Source organism: Arachis stenosperma, chromosome 8, assembly GCF_014773155.1.
Source record: "Arachis stenosperma cultivar V10309 chromosome 8, arast.V10309.gnm1.PFL2, whole genome shotgun sequence".
Lineage (NCBI taxonomy): Eukaryota > Viridiplantae > Streptophyta > Magnoliopsida > Fabales > Fabaceae > Arachis > Arachis stenosperma.
The window spans coordinates 25,456,598-25,470,331 of record NC_080384.1 but is presented as its reverse complement, the minus strand read 5'-3'; the positions used below and the strand labels follow the sequence as shown (position 1 = coordinate 25,470,331).

The window sequence follows — 13,734 nt, the reverse complement described above, 5'->3', positions numbered from 1 at the left end:
AAGTAATGATGCAAAATATAATAATAACACATAATCAACTAAATGTAGCATCCTAGTTGTAGATCATGCCTCACCGTGCACGTCACGTAATTAATTTACCCTAACAAAATAGCACCTATTAACAAACAAAATTCAAAATACCCCTCTCGTCTCTCGAGAGAAAAAGAGAGTTTAAATAACAAAATTAAACTACTATTTCTAGTTCTACTTACAAAAATTTTAAACATTAACAGATTTACGAAAAAATAAAATTAAAATTGTACTTATTAAAGATGGTTTCCTACGACAAAATATTCAAATATTAATTACTCAAAAACTTTTATCTTTTTTCTAACGCTAATTATCTTGATTTTTTTGTCCCTTTCAATTTTCACTATCTGACTCCCCAAACATCAACCCTTCCTCCTCTAAATATCAATCCTCCACTAATGTTAGTAAAAGTTAAATCATCTTGCACTATATTAAAACTTTCATAAAATTAAAACTACAAAAATTATAAGACAAATTTTATCTTTTAGTTAAAATTGAAAGCTATAAGATTAAGTTAGTTTTGATAAAACAAATAAAGAAAAAGCCATAAAGTGTCTATATAACAAGTTACACTCAGCACCTCCATACTAAAAGAATCATGAATTTAAAGCTTTAAGTTGATGACTATACATAAAAAATTTAAAGCAAATTTGAATAAGAAATTTGACTAGTCAAGTTTTTACTAGTTTCATAAAACTTAATTGTTATAAGAATTATTATTTTATTATAAAAGTTTACTTATATAAAGACTTCATATATATTATTAATAATTTTCTTATATGAATAAAAACATATACAAAATAATTTTATCGTTGAAAGTCATCTTTTATGAGTATAAATTTTAATTTCGTTTTTTCACAAATAAATTTATTAACATTTATAACTTTTATTAGTAAAAATGATAATTTACTCCCAAAAAAAATAGCCATTAGAAGAGCAGGCAGAGAGGATCATATATGATTCAATTGTTCAATTAGTGATGTTAATGTGGGACTTTGGATTATGATTTTAGAAAATATTATTACTATCATCTGAAACTCAAAATTCTATATAGGTGCAGGCATATCCATTACTTACACGTAGATACATTATTAAAGGACCCGATTAGGATGCATGTGATTATATGATGTTGATTTTGTAAATCTGTGAATAAGTATGCACGTAGATACATTATTAAACGACACGATTAGGATGCATGTGATTTTGTAACCTGTCAATAAGTATGTTGGTACTTTGCAACTAACATCGTAATGTGTCTACATTCTTTTTGTTTCCCTTCGCACACGTAAAATCCTGTTCATTTTCTCCCATGGAAAATTATTGTGGATTGTGGCAGATAATAAAACATATCCCAAAAAGTTGAAGCCTTAGTTCCTCAGCTCCTCCCTCCAGTTGTTGCAATCAAAAGAACTTTTCAATGTTGATAGGGTAGTCACTTAAATTATTTTACATATTGTCATTAATTCTAGAAGAAAAATAATTTAATTTTCATGTGCAATAAAAAAGAGTTATCATATATTATTATATCAGCAAAAATAAATAATTTTAAAATTTTGTTCTTTTTTACTAAAAATAAGGAGAGTTAAACTCGCGATTTTTAAGTGAGTATAAAAAGACTATATCATGTTGGTTATAGTTTGTTGATAAATAATTTTTAAACTTATTATTTAAAAAATCATTTAAACACATGAATTTTATGAAAGTAGATCTTTCAGTGCCATCTAAAAAAATATAAAAAACTTGCATTTGATTTACGTTTTTATTTTCAGTATTTTCTATTTTTAAATTTTGTGAAAGAAAAAATAAAAATATTATATAAAAACAGAAAATAAAATTATAATTTTTACTTTTTTCTTTTTACAAAATATAAAAATAAAAAATATTAAAAATAAAAACACAAATCAAACCCATGCTAAACCGTTAGATTCTAGTATTCTACCACCCACTCACACTTGCTTAGACATACAGAGATCAAACAATTCTTTCAACAGCAATGCATGGATTCTTATTATATTTTAATTTTTTAATTCGACCACACACAACTTTGACCTGCATTAAAGAAATAGAAATAAAGATGTACGCACAAAAAGTCAAATAATAACCATAATTAAGGAACTCTATTTAATAGCAAGTTCTATATAGTCAATGCAAATAATGTTGTATCCTTCAAAATATTTGAAAAATAATAAAAAAATTAATCTAAAATAATTCAGAACTACTTTATTATATATTTTTTAATTACTGTTAAAATATTTAATAATATAATAAATCTTACATATATAAAATTATAAATATTAAATTAAATCACATAATTTTAAATTATTATTTTTACTTTAGATTATTATCTTCTTAAAGTTGTATACATGCATATCTTGTAAAAACAAAACATATTATACATAATAAACATACATACTTTTCTAGTTAAATAAGTCTATAAGAAAAATAATATAGAAATGGCTAATGATTGTAATTTATAAAATTGATTTTACTATAATATATCACTATTAATATAGAGATTTTAAATTCCTGACTTTATACGTGACTTTGCATTAGCTATTATAAAATTTTAAAAAAATTGATACCGTTGCCAATATAAAGATATGATTACTTTAACTATAAAACTTTTAAAACAATAAGTAATTTAATAAAAAAATATGCAAAACATAATTATTCATAATTGAGTATTTATGTAAGAAAATTATTTACACTTATTATGCATTACGAGTAACAAGTATATACGAACTTAACAAATTAATCCGTTTTTCATACATTATATTTAATAATAATTATGTTAAATGTATACTAAAATCAGTAACCAATATATAATATATATTAAAATATAAAAGACACATTAAAAATTTAATCATATTAGATGTACACCAAAATCAATTACTAATATAAAATATATATTAAAATAAAAAATATATATCAAAAATAAATTAAATAACACATATATTTATACATAGCTAATTTTACTAAACAAATAATATTTTTATTAAATTATATATATTTATACATAAATACTGAAATACATAATAATTAATTTTGATATACATATAATATTTTTTATTCAATAATATGGAGTGATAACTTTATAACGAAACTTAAACAACATAACATATGTATTTATTCATAACTGATTTTAATGTATAAATAATATTTTAATTAAACTATATATAGTTATATATAAATATATAATAACTGATTTTAAGAGTTGATTTTTTATTGGACAATATGGAGTGATAACTTTACAAGGAAACTTTTTCAAGCACCAACCAACAATGCTAGCATGAGGGAGTGTAAATGCTACTCTTCCAACTTCCTTAGTTCCATGTACCCTCATGCCAACACTACTTAATCTAATTCCTTACAATGACTCACAATTTAAACTCAAAAATCATGTTGAGAATACAGCATCAAGCTTAGATTATTATGACCCAAGTGGATTCATTAAACCTATCACCCTATACAGAATAAGTATCTTCAGGGTTTTGAAATTAAAATAAAAATTTCCTAAAAATTATCCTTTGCTTGCCGAATGACGCCCAGGGCTTCTGCATCGTCGGCCGTATCTGCAATCTTTAATACTCGCCGGATTTCTGCGCTGGACGTTCGAAGGAATGGATTTGTGGCCTTTTCCGTCTTCAGTGTTGTTGGAATCTGGGGAAAATGGTACTTGCTAGTTTGGTTTAGACAATACTAAAGGGATTCCATGAGTTTGATAACATCAATTAATGAATCTCACCGTCGGCATGCCCTTGCTTCGAAGGGAAGCTACGTGCGCAGCATACGATTGAAGCTCCTTGTTTCCAGGCTCAATGGACAGTGCAAACTTTGAATTACTCTGCCAAATTACGAAGGCCGAAGGTCAAGGCCGCAGCATATAAGCTAAGAAAACAAAGGCAAAGAATATGAATAGTACAAGAAGTAACTAAGCCTTGGTATATTATACGAAACACACAACGCCATTGCGCTCTCTCATGAATCATATTTTTGTTTAAATAATTTATATTTAAATCTCTTCCAATAACTTCCTATAAGGTTTTCTTAGATTTCTTGTTACCTCTAGCTACAGGACTAACTTAACTCAATTGGAGTCTCTGCAAGCCTTCTTTGAACATGTCCATACTGCCTAAGACAAAATTCTATGACCTAAATCTTAATCCTATCTAGTCTAATTGCTAGTGTGTCCAGTCCTAGCCGTAAAGAATATACGATACGAAGAGGAAAAAATGACCAACCAATGTATACTCATGTCCACAGTAGATGCTTGTTTCGTCTGGCAAGGACATTATCTTTGTAAGAGACGATTGCATCTGTAACAAACATGGATAAAACTCTCAATAGCTGATAACAACACATGCATTACAAGTTTTCTAAAGTAACTAGCAGCATCGCTGCGTAAAATTGGCTAGGATGCTTTTTAAGTAAATCTGCTAATAACATATATTAAAAAATAAAAGAAAATAAAAAAGAGAAATGACAACAATAAGAAAATTCAATTCAATTGTATTCTATACTAAGGTTAAAGCATGTGTAAGGGTTACAGAAAACACTTTCCTAAACTCATTTTAAACAACTCCGTCATCAAATAAATGTAACGTATATTATGAAAGCATCTACTTTTACAAAGTTGTGATTTGCCCCAAGGGATACTAGTTACTCTAGAATAAGAAATTGTCCCCAGTTACTTGCAATTTATGCAGGGATTTAAAATCTACAAGGACTGCAGACAAAGGGATATACCATGATCTGCAAACTATTATGCCACATCACAAGGCACAAGATGCATCAACTCATCACTTATGATAAAAATCTCAAACCTTAGAACAAACTGGAAATATAAATGGCACTCAAATCAACCTGTTCAGGAGTTCCTTCAAAAAGCTTGCCACACGATAAGCTGAACAGAGTGTCTCCGGTAAATATCGCCTTAGATCCAGGAAAGTAAAAGCTTATGTGGCCTGCTTACAATATAAGTAAAAAGATATCATGAAAAAAAATGACGCTATAAAAGTAATGAGAGGACTTCATAATGCAAATGGGTGATCAATGCGACCTCGAGTGTGACCAGGTGTGTCCATAACATGCACCTCATGGCCAGCAAACATCCACTTATCACCATCATTCAAATAGATATCAATGCCAGGAATCCTTTCCTTGTCAATTCCTGAACCAATCACCTACAACGAAATAAAGGAAGCATGGACATTTGTAAAAAGTAGCAGTATCACTTTAAATTTGCTCTTCACATGAGAAATTGTACTTCAAACACATACTACATTATTATAATTATCCCATAATGTTCACCGAAAATACATATAGCAAAGAATAAACTAGATAAGTGAGATAGACAAGGATACCTTTGCTCCATATCTTGCTTTCAACTCTTCATTTCCACCAGTGTGATCATAATGATGGTGAGTGTTGAGTATGTATGTCAAATTTATATTTTTCCTGCTCAATGCATCAATGATAGGCACAGCTTCAGAAGGATCGACGACACCAACAGTACCCGTGTTCACATCATGCAAAAGATAAGCATAATTGTCTCTCAAGCATGGTACCTAAAAATTAAGAGCAATAATCAGTAACACATAAAAAATCTAGTTTTCTAGCACAGTTTCTTTATATCAGAAACCAAAACCATAACCAGCTAGAGTGACATTATGATGAGGAAGACCTGCTCCCCTCCTCACCAATTCAATCTGCAAGGAGGAAGACATGCTGGCAACACTGCAAAATCGTCCTACTCGGATCGAACGACTAGCTACCCGAAGCGTTTTCAATGGTGTAGAAAACAACCTCATGAATCCATACAGAATGCCTTTTCTAAAGCAAAGTTGTCTTGCATTTGGCCACATACAAAACCCACTTCTCACCTGAATAAAAACACAGAATAACCCAGCATATATTACCATAAAACCAAACATTCACCTCTTAAAGCTCAATCTGTGTGAAAGTAAACAATTCCTGCTGACACAACACACTCATATAGTCATATGCTATAACAACAAACAAACAAATACAAACACCAAATAAACAAATGAACACACAAATTATTCATATTACTTCCAAGTAAAATAATAGAATCAATGATCTCTCTCTTTAAACATTAAAAAACTAATCTTTCCATGATTTCAGATGATGGGGTGAAACAATTTCTGGCACGGAGAGTACGGTCAGAAAACAGAACAACTTCATATGCGAACAAGAAGCATAGGCGAGGCAAAAAATTAAATTTTTTTTGCTCCCCAAGAACAAAAGGAGAAAATTTGAAGGATAGAATCAATATTATGCTGCTACCACTTTCAATTTGACAAGCTAATTACAGAATAGGCATATCACAGAGAGAGGGGGAGAGAGAGAGAGATAAGAACCCTAGAGGGAGGGAAGGTGGCCATGGCAGATGAAGCCCTTGAGAGCATCTGCATCTATGTTTACTACTGTTCTTGTTTGGTTGAAAACCAAGTTGCTGTTTCCTTCCTTTTTCACACCACACTGTCTTGCACCTCTTCATGCATTCATTCGTTTATTCATTTTCAATTTCAACTGTTTTTTATATATAACCTTTTTTGTGAGGTGTGAAATTGGCTACAAAATTACAACACCCACTTGAATTTTAGATTTTAATCCTGTTTATGCATCACACAAAGGCATGAATGAGTATTGTTAATGTATTCCACGTGGACATACTCTCAAATCTTCCTTTGTCACCATCATGGCATGGCATGGCATGGCCCCTAGAATCACCCCTTTTTATATTCTCTACCAAGTTCTCCACTTCTCCCCTTTTTTCCCTCTTTATTTGTTTTACAAAGTATAAATTATATTCATTTTCAATTTTAATTTAGTTTTAAAAAGGATAAATATCATTTTTGGTTATTGATCATTTGCTTGAAAAACAAAACGTCTTTTTTACAATTATTTTTTTTAATAAATTTCTAACTATTTAAATAATTGATTTAACCCATAAGAGACTTTTATATACCTAATGTGTTAAGACCACTTAAAAAAATAACTAAAAAAAATATATTATATAGTTGTAGGTATATAATATAGAATAAGAACAAAAAGAGATTAGGGGATACTACTTATCACTTTATTTATAATAATTGAATGGATATGTGATAAGTCTATGCTGCTGCTGCTTCTTATTATTATTATTATTATTCTCAAAATTTCAATTTAAAGTTTTAAACCAAATAACTGTATTAATGAGCTTAATTGAGTTGGGTGTGGGAGAAAAACTGAAAATGACATTAGATGGGTGGTCAATGGCCACCAAGTGCTTTATGTGCCGAAAGGAAGTCAAAGAAGAAGAGCATTTAATCCCCATACCTAAGTTAGATAGCCATCAAATGGGAATTGACATAAGATTCATAGATCAACTTGAATTTATCTTGCTTCCATTGTCTTCTATTCTTCTAAGTTCTCACATGCATAGGACTAGAAATAGACAACGTCAAAACCATACTAATTATATAACTTATTGAGAAAAAATAAATAGGTCTTTGAACTTTCGATTTATAGATATTTAAGTTGTTGAAAATTTAAAAATACATTTAAGTTTGATTTTTTTAAAATTTGAACATATCGATCTCTCATATTTATTTGGGTCTGTTAGACTTAACAAAAAAATCAAACATAACTTTCGTTGTACTGACCTGGTTAATATAGATATACACGTGAGAGAATTTTTAAAATGAGACAAATTAGACTCACTGATCGATGTGTTCAAATTTTAAAGAAGTCGAGAACTTAAATATATTTTTAAATTTTTAAAAATTTAAATATATACGGATCAAAAAATTAGGAATTGATTTATTCTTTTTTCTAACTTATTTAACAAATCTAATACAATTTTGTTTAATAACTTTTTTTTTCAAAAAATAAATGACTACTTATGTAAAAATTATTTTGAGGAAAAGACAATTAAAAATATAAAAGCGTCTCGATTTTTTAAAATACAAAGTATTTAAATTCCTCCAAAATATATAAGAATAAATTTAGATGTCTCATATTTTAAAAAGTAAGAGACATTTTTATATTTTAATTAGTTAATAATTTATTTATCTTCCAACTAAAAAGTGAGAGACTTATTTATTCGTTTACTCTATTTTGACAAAAAGACCATGATAGTTGAGATGTAGATATGAATTATGTCATGTAGTTTATAACAAAATAATTAATGAATAAAGATTACAAAAAGAAAAAGAAAATTTTGAAAAAAGAAAAAAAAAGTAAAAAACTATTGCGTTCATATTCCAAGCTAGTTTACTACTCATTTGACATTGTTGTCAATCTTTTTGTACCTTTTAGGCTTAGGATAAGGTCAAAGCCACATATGAAAAGATGGCAGAAAAGGCCAAAACATGCATGCATTGCAAATGGAAAATATTACTGCTGGTTAAGAAAAACTGAATTCTGAACACGTGGGGTGGGGGAAGTTTCGTTACAGTTTTGAGCTGTGATATAATCTATCTAATAATTCAAAAGCAATCATGCGAATCAAGCCACTCTTATTTATGGACTATGTCTCTTATCCACTATATATAGGCCAACATATTGCAATTGCAGCTTGGGTCCTACACTCCACACACATGAAAGATGCCAATGAAGATAGCATTCTGCAATTTACACAGCCCTTTGTATATAGTACACTGTACATACACTTATTTTTCAAAGATCCCACCAATTTTATGTGATGGATCAAAACATGATCATTCTGTTGCAGATGTCACACACAACTTGACATAATCATAGTTCTCCTCTTATTCCTCAACTCTGCTATGTTTGCACTTGTTGCAAAATGCTTGTTATCATGATTTGGCATAATTTCAATTTGGATAAACTACAAAGTTTTCAGAACATTAGTCTATTAGACTACTTGCATTGACTTCATGAGCATGGTTGTGTACTTGTGTGTGTCACAAAAGATTCCAAGCCTTGGTAACTAACCATATTATTGTGAATCTAAGGGGTGAGTTTGATATAGAGGTGAAAATGGAGCCAAAAAGAATTCAGGAATTAGTTTTACAAGAACACATTGAAGGCAAGTGATTAGGAAAGATTATCTCTCTGCCTATATCCTCCAACGTTTCACTTCGTATAAATTATATTCAGAGGAAAAAATGAAATAAAAAATCACAAATCACATTTGCTACCTTCCCTAACAAATAATTAGCAGTCAATCTATACCTCAAACCCCATATAGGATTTATGTACAAACAAAGAGTGGAGTCTATTGCACCCTTAAATACCAAACTATGTACTCATTCACCTTTTGGCTTTAGCCTCTGTTGTTTGCAACGGAGGCGATGATTGTGATCCACCACTGAGTGCAGCCGCGGCAGATTCAACGTGTGTAAGAAGATATTCGTATATTTTCTTCCTCAGTCGATCGATTGTATCTGGTGATATCGCTTCTTCCTCATCTTTGCTCGACCCTATCTCATCTAACCAATCATTTACACTCTTTAGTTGAGTGAGCATACCTGCTATTTGGCCATTATCTGACAGGATAGCATCCCCATCAGAGTCCAAGAACCTCTCAACAAATCCCAAAAACCAGTCTCGGGACTGTTGTAGCAGCATTTCAGTCAAATTAACCACCTCACCAAGGCCATTTCCTCTAAACCAATCCGGGAGCGGTTGGACTGGTTGCTTCTGCCCTGTTGCTAACCCATCACCTGGTCTGCGAGTAGTTCCTTGTGAGGTATGCTTCGAGTTAGCTATTAGACGATGCTTTACAGGGGCTTTAGATGAAGCATCTTCGCTCGAATTTTGTAGGATTAGCATGTGTTGACTTCCTAAAACAGTTTTTTGATTTTGAGAATTACTTGAAGCTGGAAGCTTGGATGATTGAGGGTCTTTCACAAAAACAGCGAAAGATGATAGGTTGGTTGCGAGGGCTGCCTGGACCCATGAAGCAGCATGTTTCTGTCTCTCTGATTTCACTTTTAGTGCTTCTTCTGCTGTGATCCTTTCATAATCAGGAGACGAACAGTCTAGAACAGGTTTAGATAAGGATTCAGCAATTGTTCGGGTGCTATTCAAGCTAGCATGAAGAACTAAAAACTGCTCTACTGCTGGTTGTGGGTTGTGTTCCTTAGAAGAATTAGTTAGCTCCACATACATACTGCCAAAAACAAACATCGGGAAAAAGTGTCAGCGACAACATAGCAGGTTGCATTGCATTATGAGATTCCAACATAATTGCCAATCGAAATGGTTTAATTTTATTTATGGCCGAACCAGAAATCATGCTGTACATTTAGTGAAATATAGACCAAACCAAACCAAAATTCAACTATATTCTATCAAAATTATGCTTCCAAATTTCAAACCAAACCACAATTCACATTCTAATTAACAGTTTAACATGAATTACAATCATTTGCATAGTTCTTCACTTTTAGTCTTGATATATCCAACAACTGTAGTAGAGATTGTTCGCTTTATTTACTTGTGATTTCAAAAGGTCACATTGTTCACTTTGCCTCAATATACAATTTCAATTATCCAACTGTTTCATATTCAATCTTATCAGCATTGTCCAAAGCTTGTATGAATTATTACAGAACTGACAGAAAACAGATTTCTCTGAAAACAATCTTTACTTTTCTGGAATGACACTGATTTACATTTTACCGAAGTTAGCAAAAAGCGTTGTTTAGCGTATTCTAGAGGTGCTCTCCTTCACAAAAGAACAATATATAAGTAGAGTATCTTGGACTCAAATACAAATACAAATTGCAATTTCAGGTGTGTGAAGTTTGCAATCTTGACCATGTCACTAAATACCTGATCTAAATCATTTCAGCAGCTCAGAACAATTCAACATTCATACCTTAGGCATTGCAGCAAACTATCTGCAGCAGCAGCCTCTTGCATAGCCTCAGTTGCTGCCATCTGCGCTGCATCTCTGTGCTTCATTACTTCCTGCCATAAATTTTAACAAAGAATAAGCTCCTTTCATTTTTCAACAGAATTGTCAACTAGTCAAATGCAAAAGGCTATGAGTTCAAGTCAATATACCCTTCCAAGCTTTGAAATAGATGATGGGAGCGACGACCACTGAACACTTGCATCCGTCACTCGTCTACTATTTACAGGAACTCTAACCAAGTTTCCTGGCAATCCACTGCTGGAAATATCGGCCGCCTTCTTTCCGTTGGAAGTTCTTAGCCTACTTGATTTCTCTTGCTCCTCAACAGTTCCATTGGCACTGGCCTTCTTCACAGACACTTGAGTCTTATGTTCTTCCTTAGATGGCTTCGCCGGAGCTTGGATCCTGCTCTCCACTTTAGACGGCAACTTGTCACTCGAAGTGCTTCTCCTAGGAGTCTGCCACACCACAAAATGAAAGGATAACATCAAAATTGCTGGATTAACCCAAAACTAGAGACAATGTAAATTACCCATAAGCAAACTATCAAATTAAAAAAAGTATAGAGCATATGATTCAATTCATTCAAACATTTCAGAAAGTGCAGATTCTAGATTGTGACTCACACTAACTGAATTTCGAGCATCAGACTTGGGATCAAACTTTGCAGGCCGGGGTTTGGGCGAAGACTCTTTTGTCTTAACCTCCATAGTCCCTTCCCAGCTCTTGCGCAGCGCTTTCGCCCCCAATCCAATCCCTTGCACCAAATTCCTTATTGGATTCACCACCAAAGACTCCTTCTTTGCAGCAGGGGCAGCCTTCTTCCCTGCCTCCACCACTCCCACCTTCTTCGCCTTCGCCTGCTGGTGCTGCTTCACTCCATTGGCAAACTTCTCAAAGGAGCTTGGCAATGAATAGCAGCTGCTAGGGGAGGAAGGAATCGACCTCGAATTCAAAGACCTCAATCTAGACAAAGATTCCCTCTTCACATCAACCTTTAATGGTGGTGGCTTAGTTGTTTGAGACAAAGACCTATAACTCCTATCAAAACCACCACCAGCACCAACATTTGATCTCTCTTTCTCCTTACTCTTCTTCTCCTTCTCCTTATCCTTATCCTTATCCTTCACAGGAATTTTCCTCGGAGACTTGGATCTCTCAAAGTCAATGGTAGAAACAGAAGAAACACTGTTCTTGTCTTTGTCTTTGTCCTTGTTCTTGTCATTGCTATCAAGAAAACCAAGTTGGTGAGTGGCAACAATGTCTTGAGGGGTTCCAACACAAGGGTGTCTACCAGGGACAGGTCTCACGCCACGAAGAATGGGAACCGGTGAAGCATTTTCCAACCGATCAACGAACACGAACTGCCCTAACTGAATCTTGTCGCTCAGGATGAGATCGTCGTGTTCATCAGGTAGCGACACGTAGGTAGCATGCGACGAATCGGAGACTTTAAGGTAGAACCCCTGGTTGGGGAAGAGTTCTCCGCCGGCCAGCGCCGGCACGATGCTGACCACCTGAAGCAGTGAGGAGCGGTGCTCGCCGGCGACTTTGACATCTGTGTTCATATGCTGAAGGAGCTTGAGAAGGACGCCGGGAACCAGATTCGCCATTGTTGTGTGAAGCAGCTTCAATATGCATCAGTTATTCCTCTCAAATGGCGGAAAGCAAGCTTTTTTCGTTCTGCAAGCACAGATTTTGGTGGCAGAAGCACAAGACTCTCTCTCGTTTGTACCAGAATTTCAGATATAATATTTTTCTCCGCAAAATGGATTAAATATTTGGAATTTATTTTCAGATTTGAAAAATCCAGTTTAGGTAGAATATATACAAAATAGAATACAATCTCGTTACTTAACATTTGTCGTATTTTTTATCTCTGAAAGAATTTTATTTTCATCAGTATGAAAAAATTTTACATAGATAATCAAATAGTCTATTAATATATCTAGCTAATTTTTTAATTCATGGTTAAAAAATATAACTCTTTTTGGAATACATTTTTTTTTAGTCAAAGTAAAAAATAATAAAATATATTTCATGCTCGCAATAATGATAATAATATCACCAAATAAGACAAGAATCAGGTAAATTATTACTTTCAAGGTATATCAATAACAACAAAAGAAGAAGGAGGGTTTACTTCACCAAGAAAATGTTCATATGGTCTTTTTTTTTTTTAAGTGAGTGGTGGGTACAGCTAAGCTAAGGACTTGAGAAGGAAGGATAACCCACCAATCATGACCCAAAACGCAAGGACTAGACTTTTAATAATCAATTAATCTTAGAACTTCTGGCATCAAATGCAAATTCTATAAACAATCATATATATGGTTTTGTATTCTAATAACAATAGTTTTTTTTAGGTAGGTGAATTGGACAACTCTCAATTTTATGTACACAATATACATTCATACACTCTTCATATATTTACTATTTTTTTTTCGATTGCAGTTGATAGAACTTGAGTCCGAGACTTTTGAGATGGGGAGAGGACAAAATTCCGTGTAATTTATGATTCATTGACAATAATAATATTTTTAAATAAGTAAAATTTAACCTAACAAAAGCAAGCTTGCTTGCAAAAAGTCCAAAACACTATGCTACTATATTATTTAGATAAAATATTTCTTTTACTTAAACATTGTCAAAATTGTTTTTTTTCTTCCTCAAAAAGAAAATAAGCAATATAAAATTGAATTTAATTTTAATGTACAATATAAAATCGTTTTATATATACATCTAATTACATAATATTACATTAATAAAAATAATTATTTTTTACATTATAAATAGTCATTAATATATCAAGA

The 13,734-nt window shown here is 32.2% G+C and overlaps 2 protein-coding genes across 2 annotated transcripts; both read right to left on the bottom strand.

Annotated features, from left to right (window-relative positions):
- Positions 1-3,232: 3,232 nt before the first annotated feature.
- Positions 3,233-6,642, bottom strand: LOC130943375 (probable hydroxyacylglutathione hydrolase 2, chloroplastic). Its single transcript, XM_057871220.1, has 8 exons — positions 6,411-6,642; positions 5,730-5,912; positions 5,394-5,597; positions 5,090-5,213; positions 4,894-4,994; positions 4,272-4,346; positions 3,776-3,874; positions 3,233-3,690 (listed from the first exon to the last, which is right to left on the bottom strand). Exons 1-8 carry the CDS (start codon positions 6,462-6,464, stop codon positions 3,544-3,546), a joined length of 987 nt encoding a protein of 328 aa, XP_057727203.1. The 5' UTR covers positions 6,465-6,642; the 3' UTR covers positions 3,233-3,543.
- Positions 6,643-8,493: 1,851 nt separating this feature from the next.
- Positions 8,494-12,724, bottom strand: LOC130944981 (uncharacterized). Its single transcript, XM_057873606.1, has 4 exons — positions 11,548-12,724; positions 11,071-11,379; positions 10,883-10,974; positions 8,494-10,171 (listed from the first exon to the last, which is right to left on the bottom strand). Exons 1-4 carry the CDS (start codon positions 12,532-12,534, stop codon positions 9,310-9,312), a joined length of 2,250 nt encoding a protein of 749 aa, XP_057729589.1. The 5' UTR covers positions 12,535-12,724; the 3' UTR covers positions 8,494-9,309.
- Positions 12,725-13,734: the final 1,010 nt, after the last annotated feature.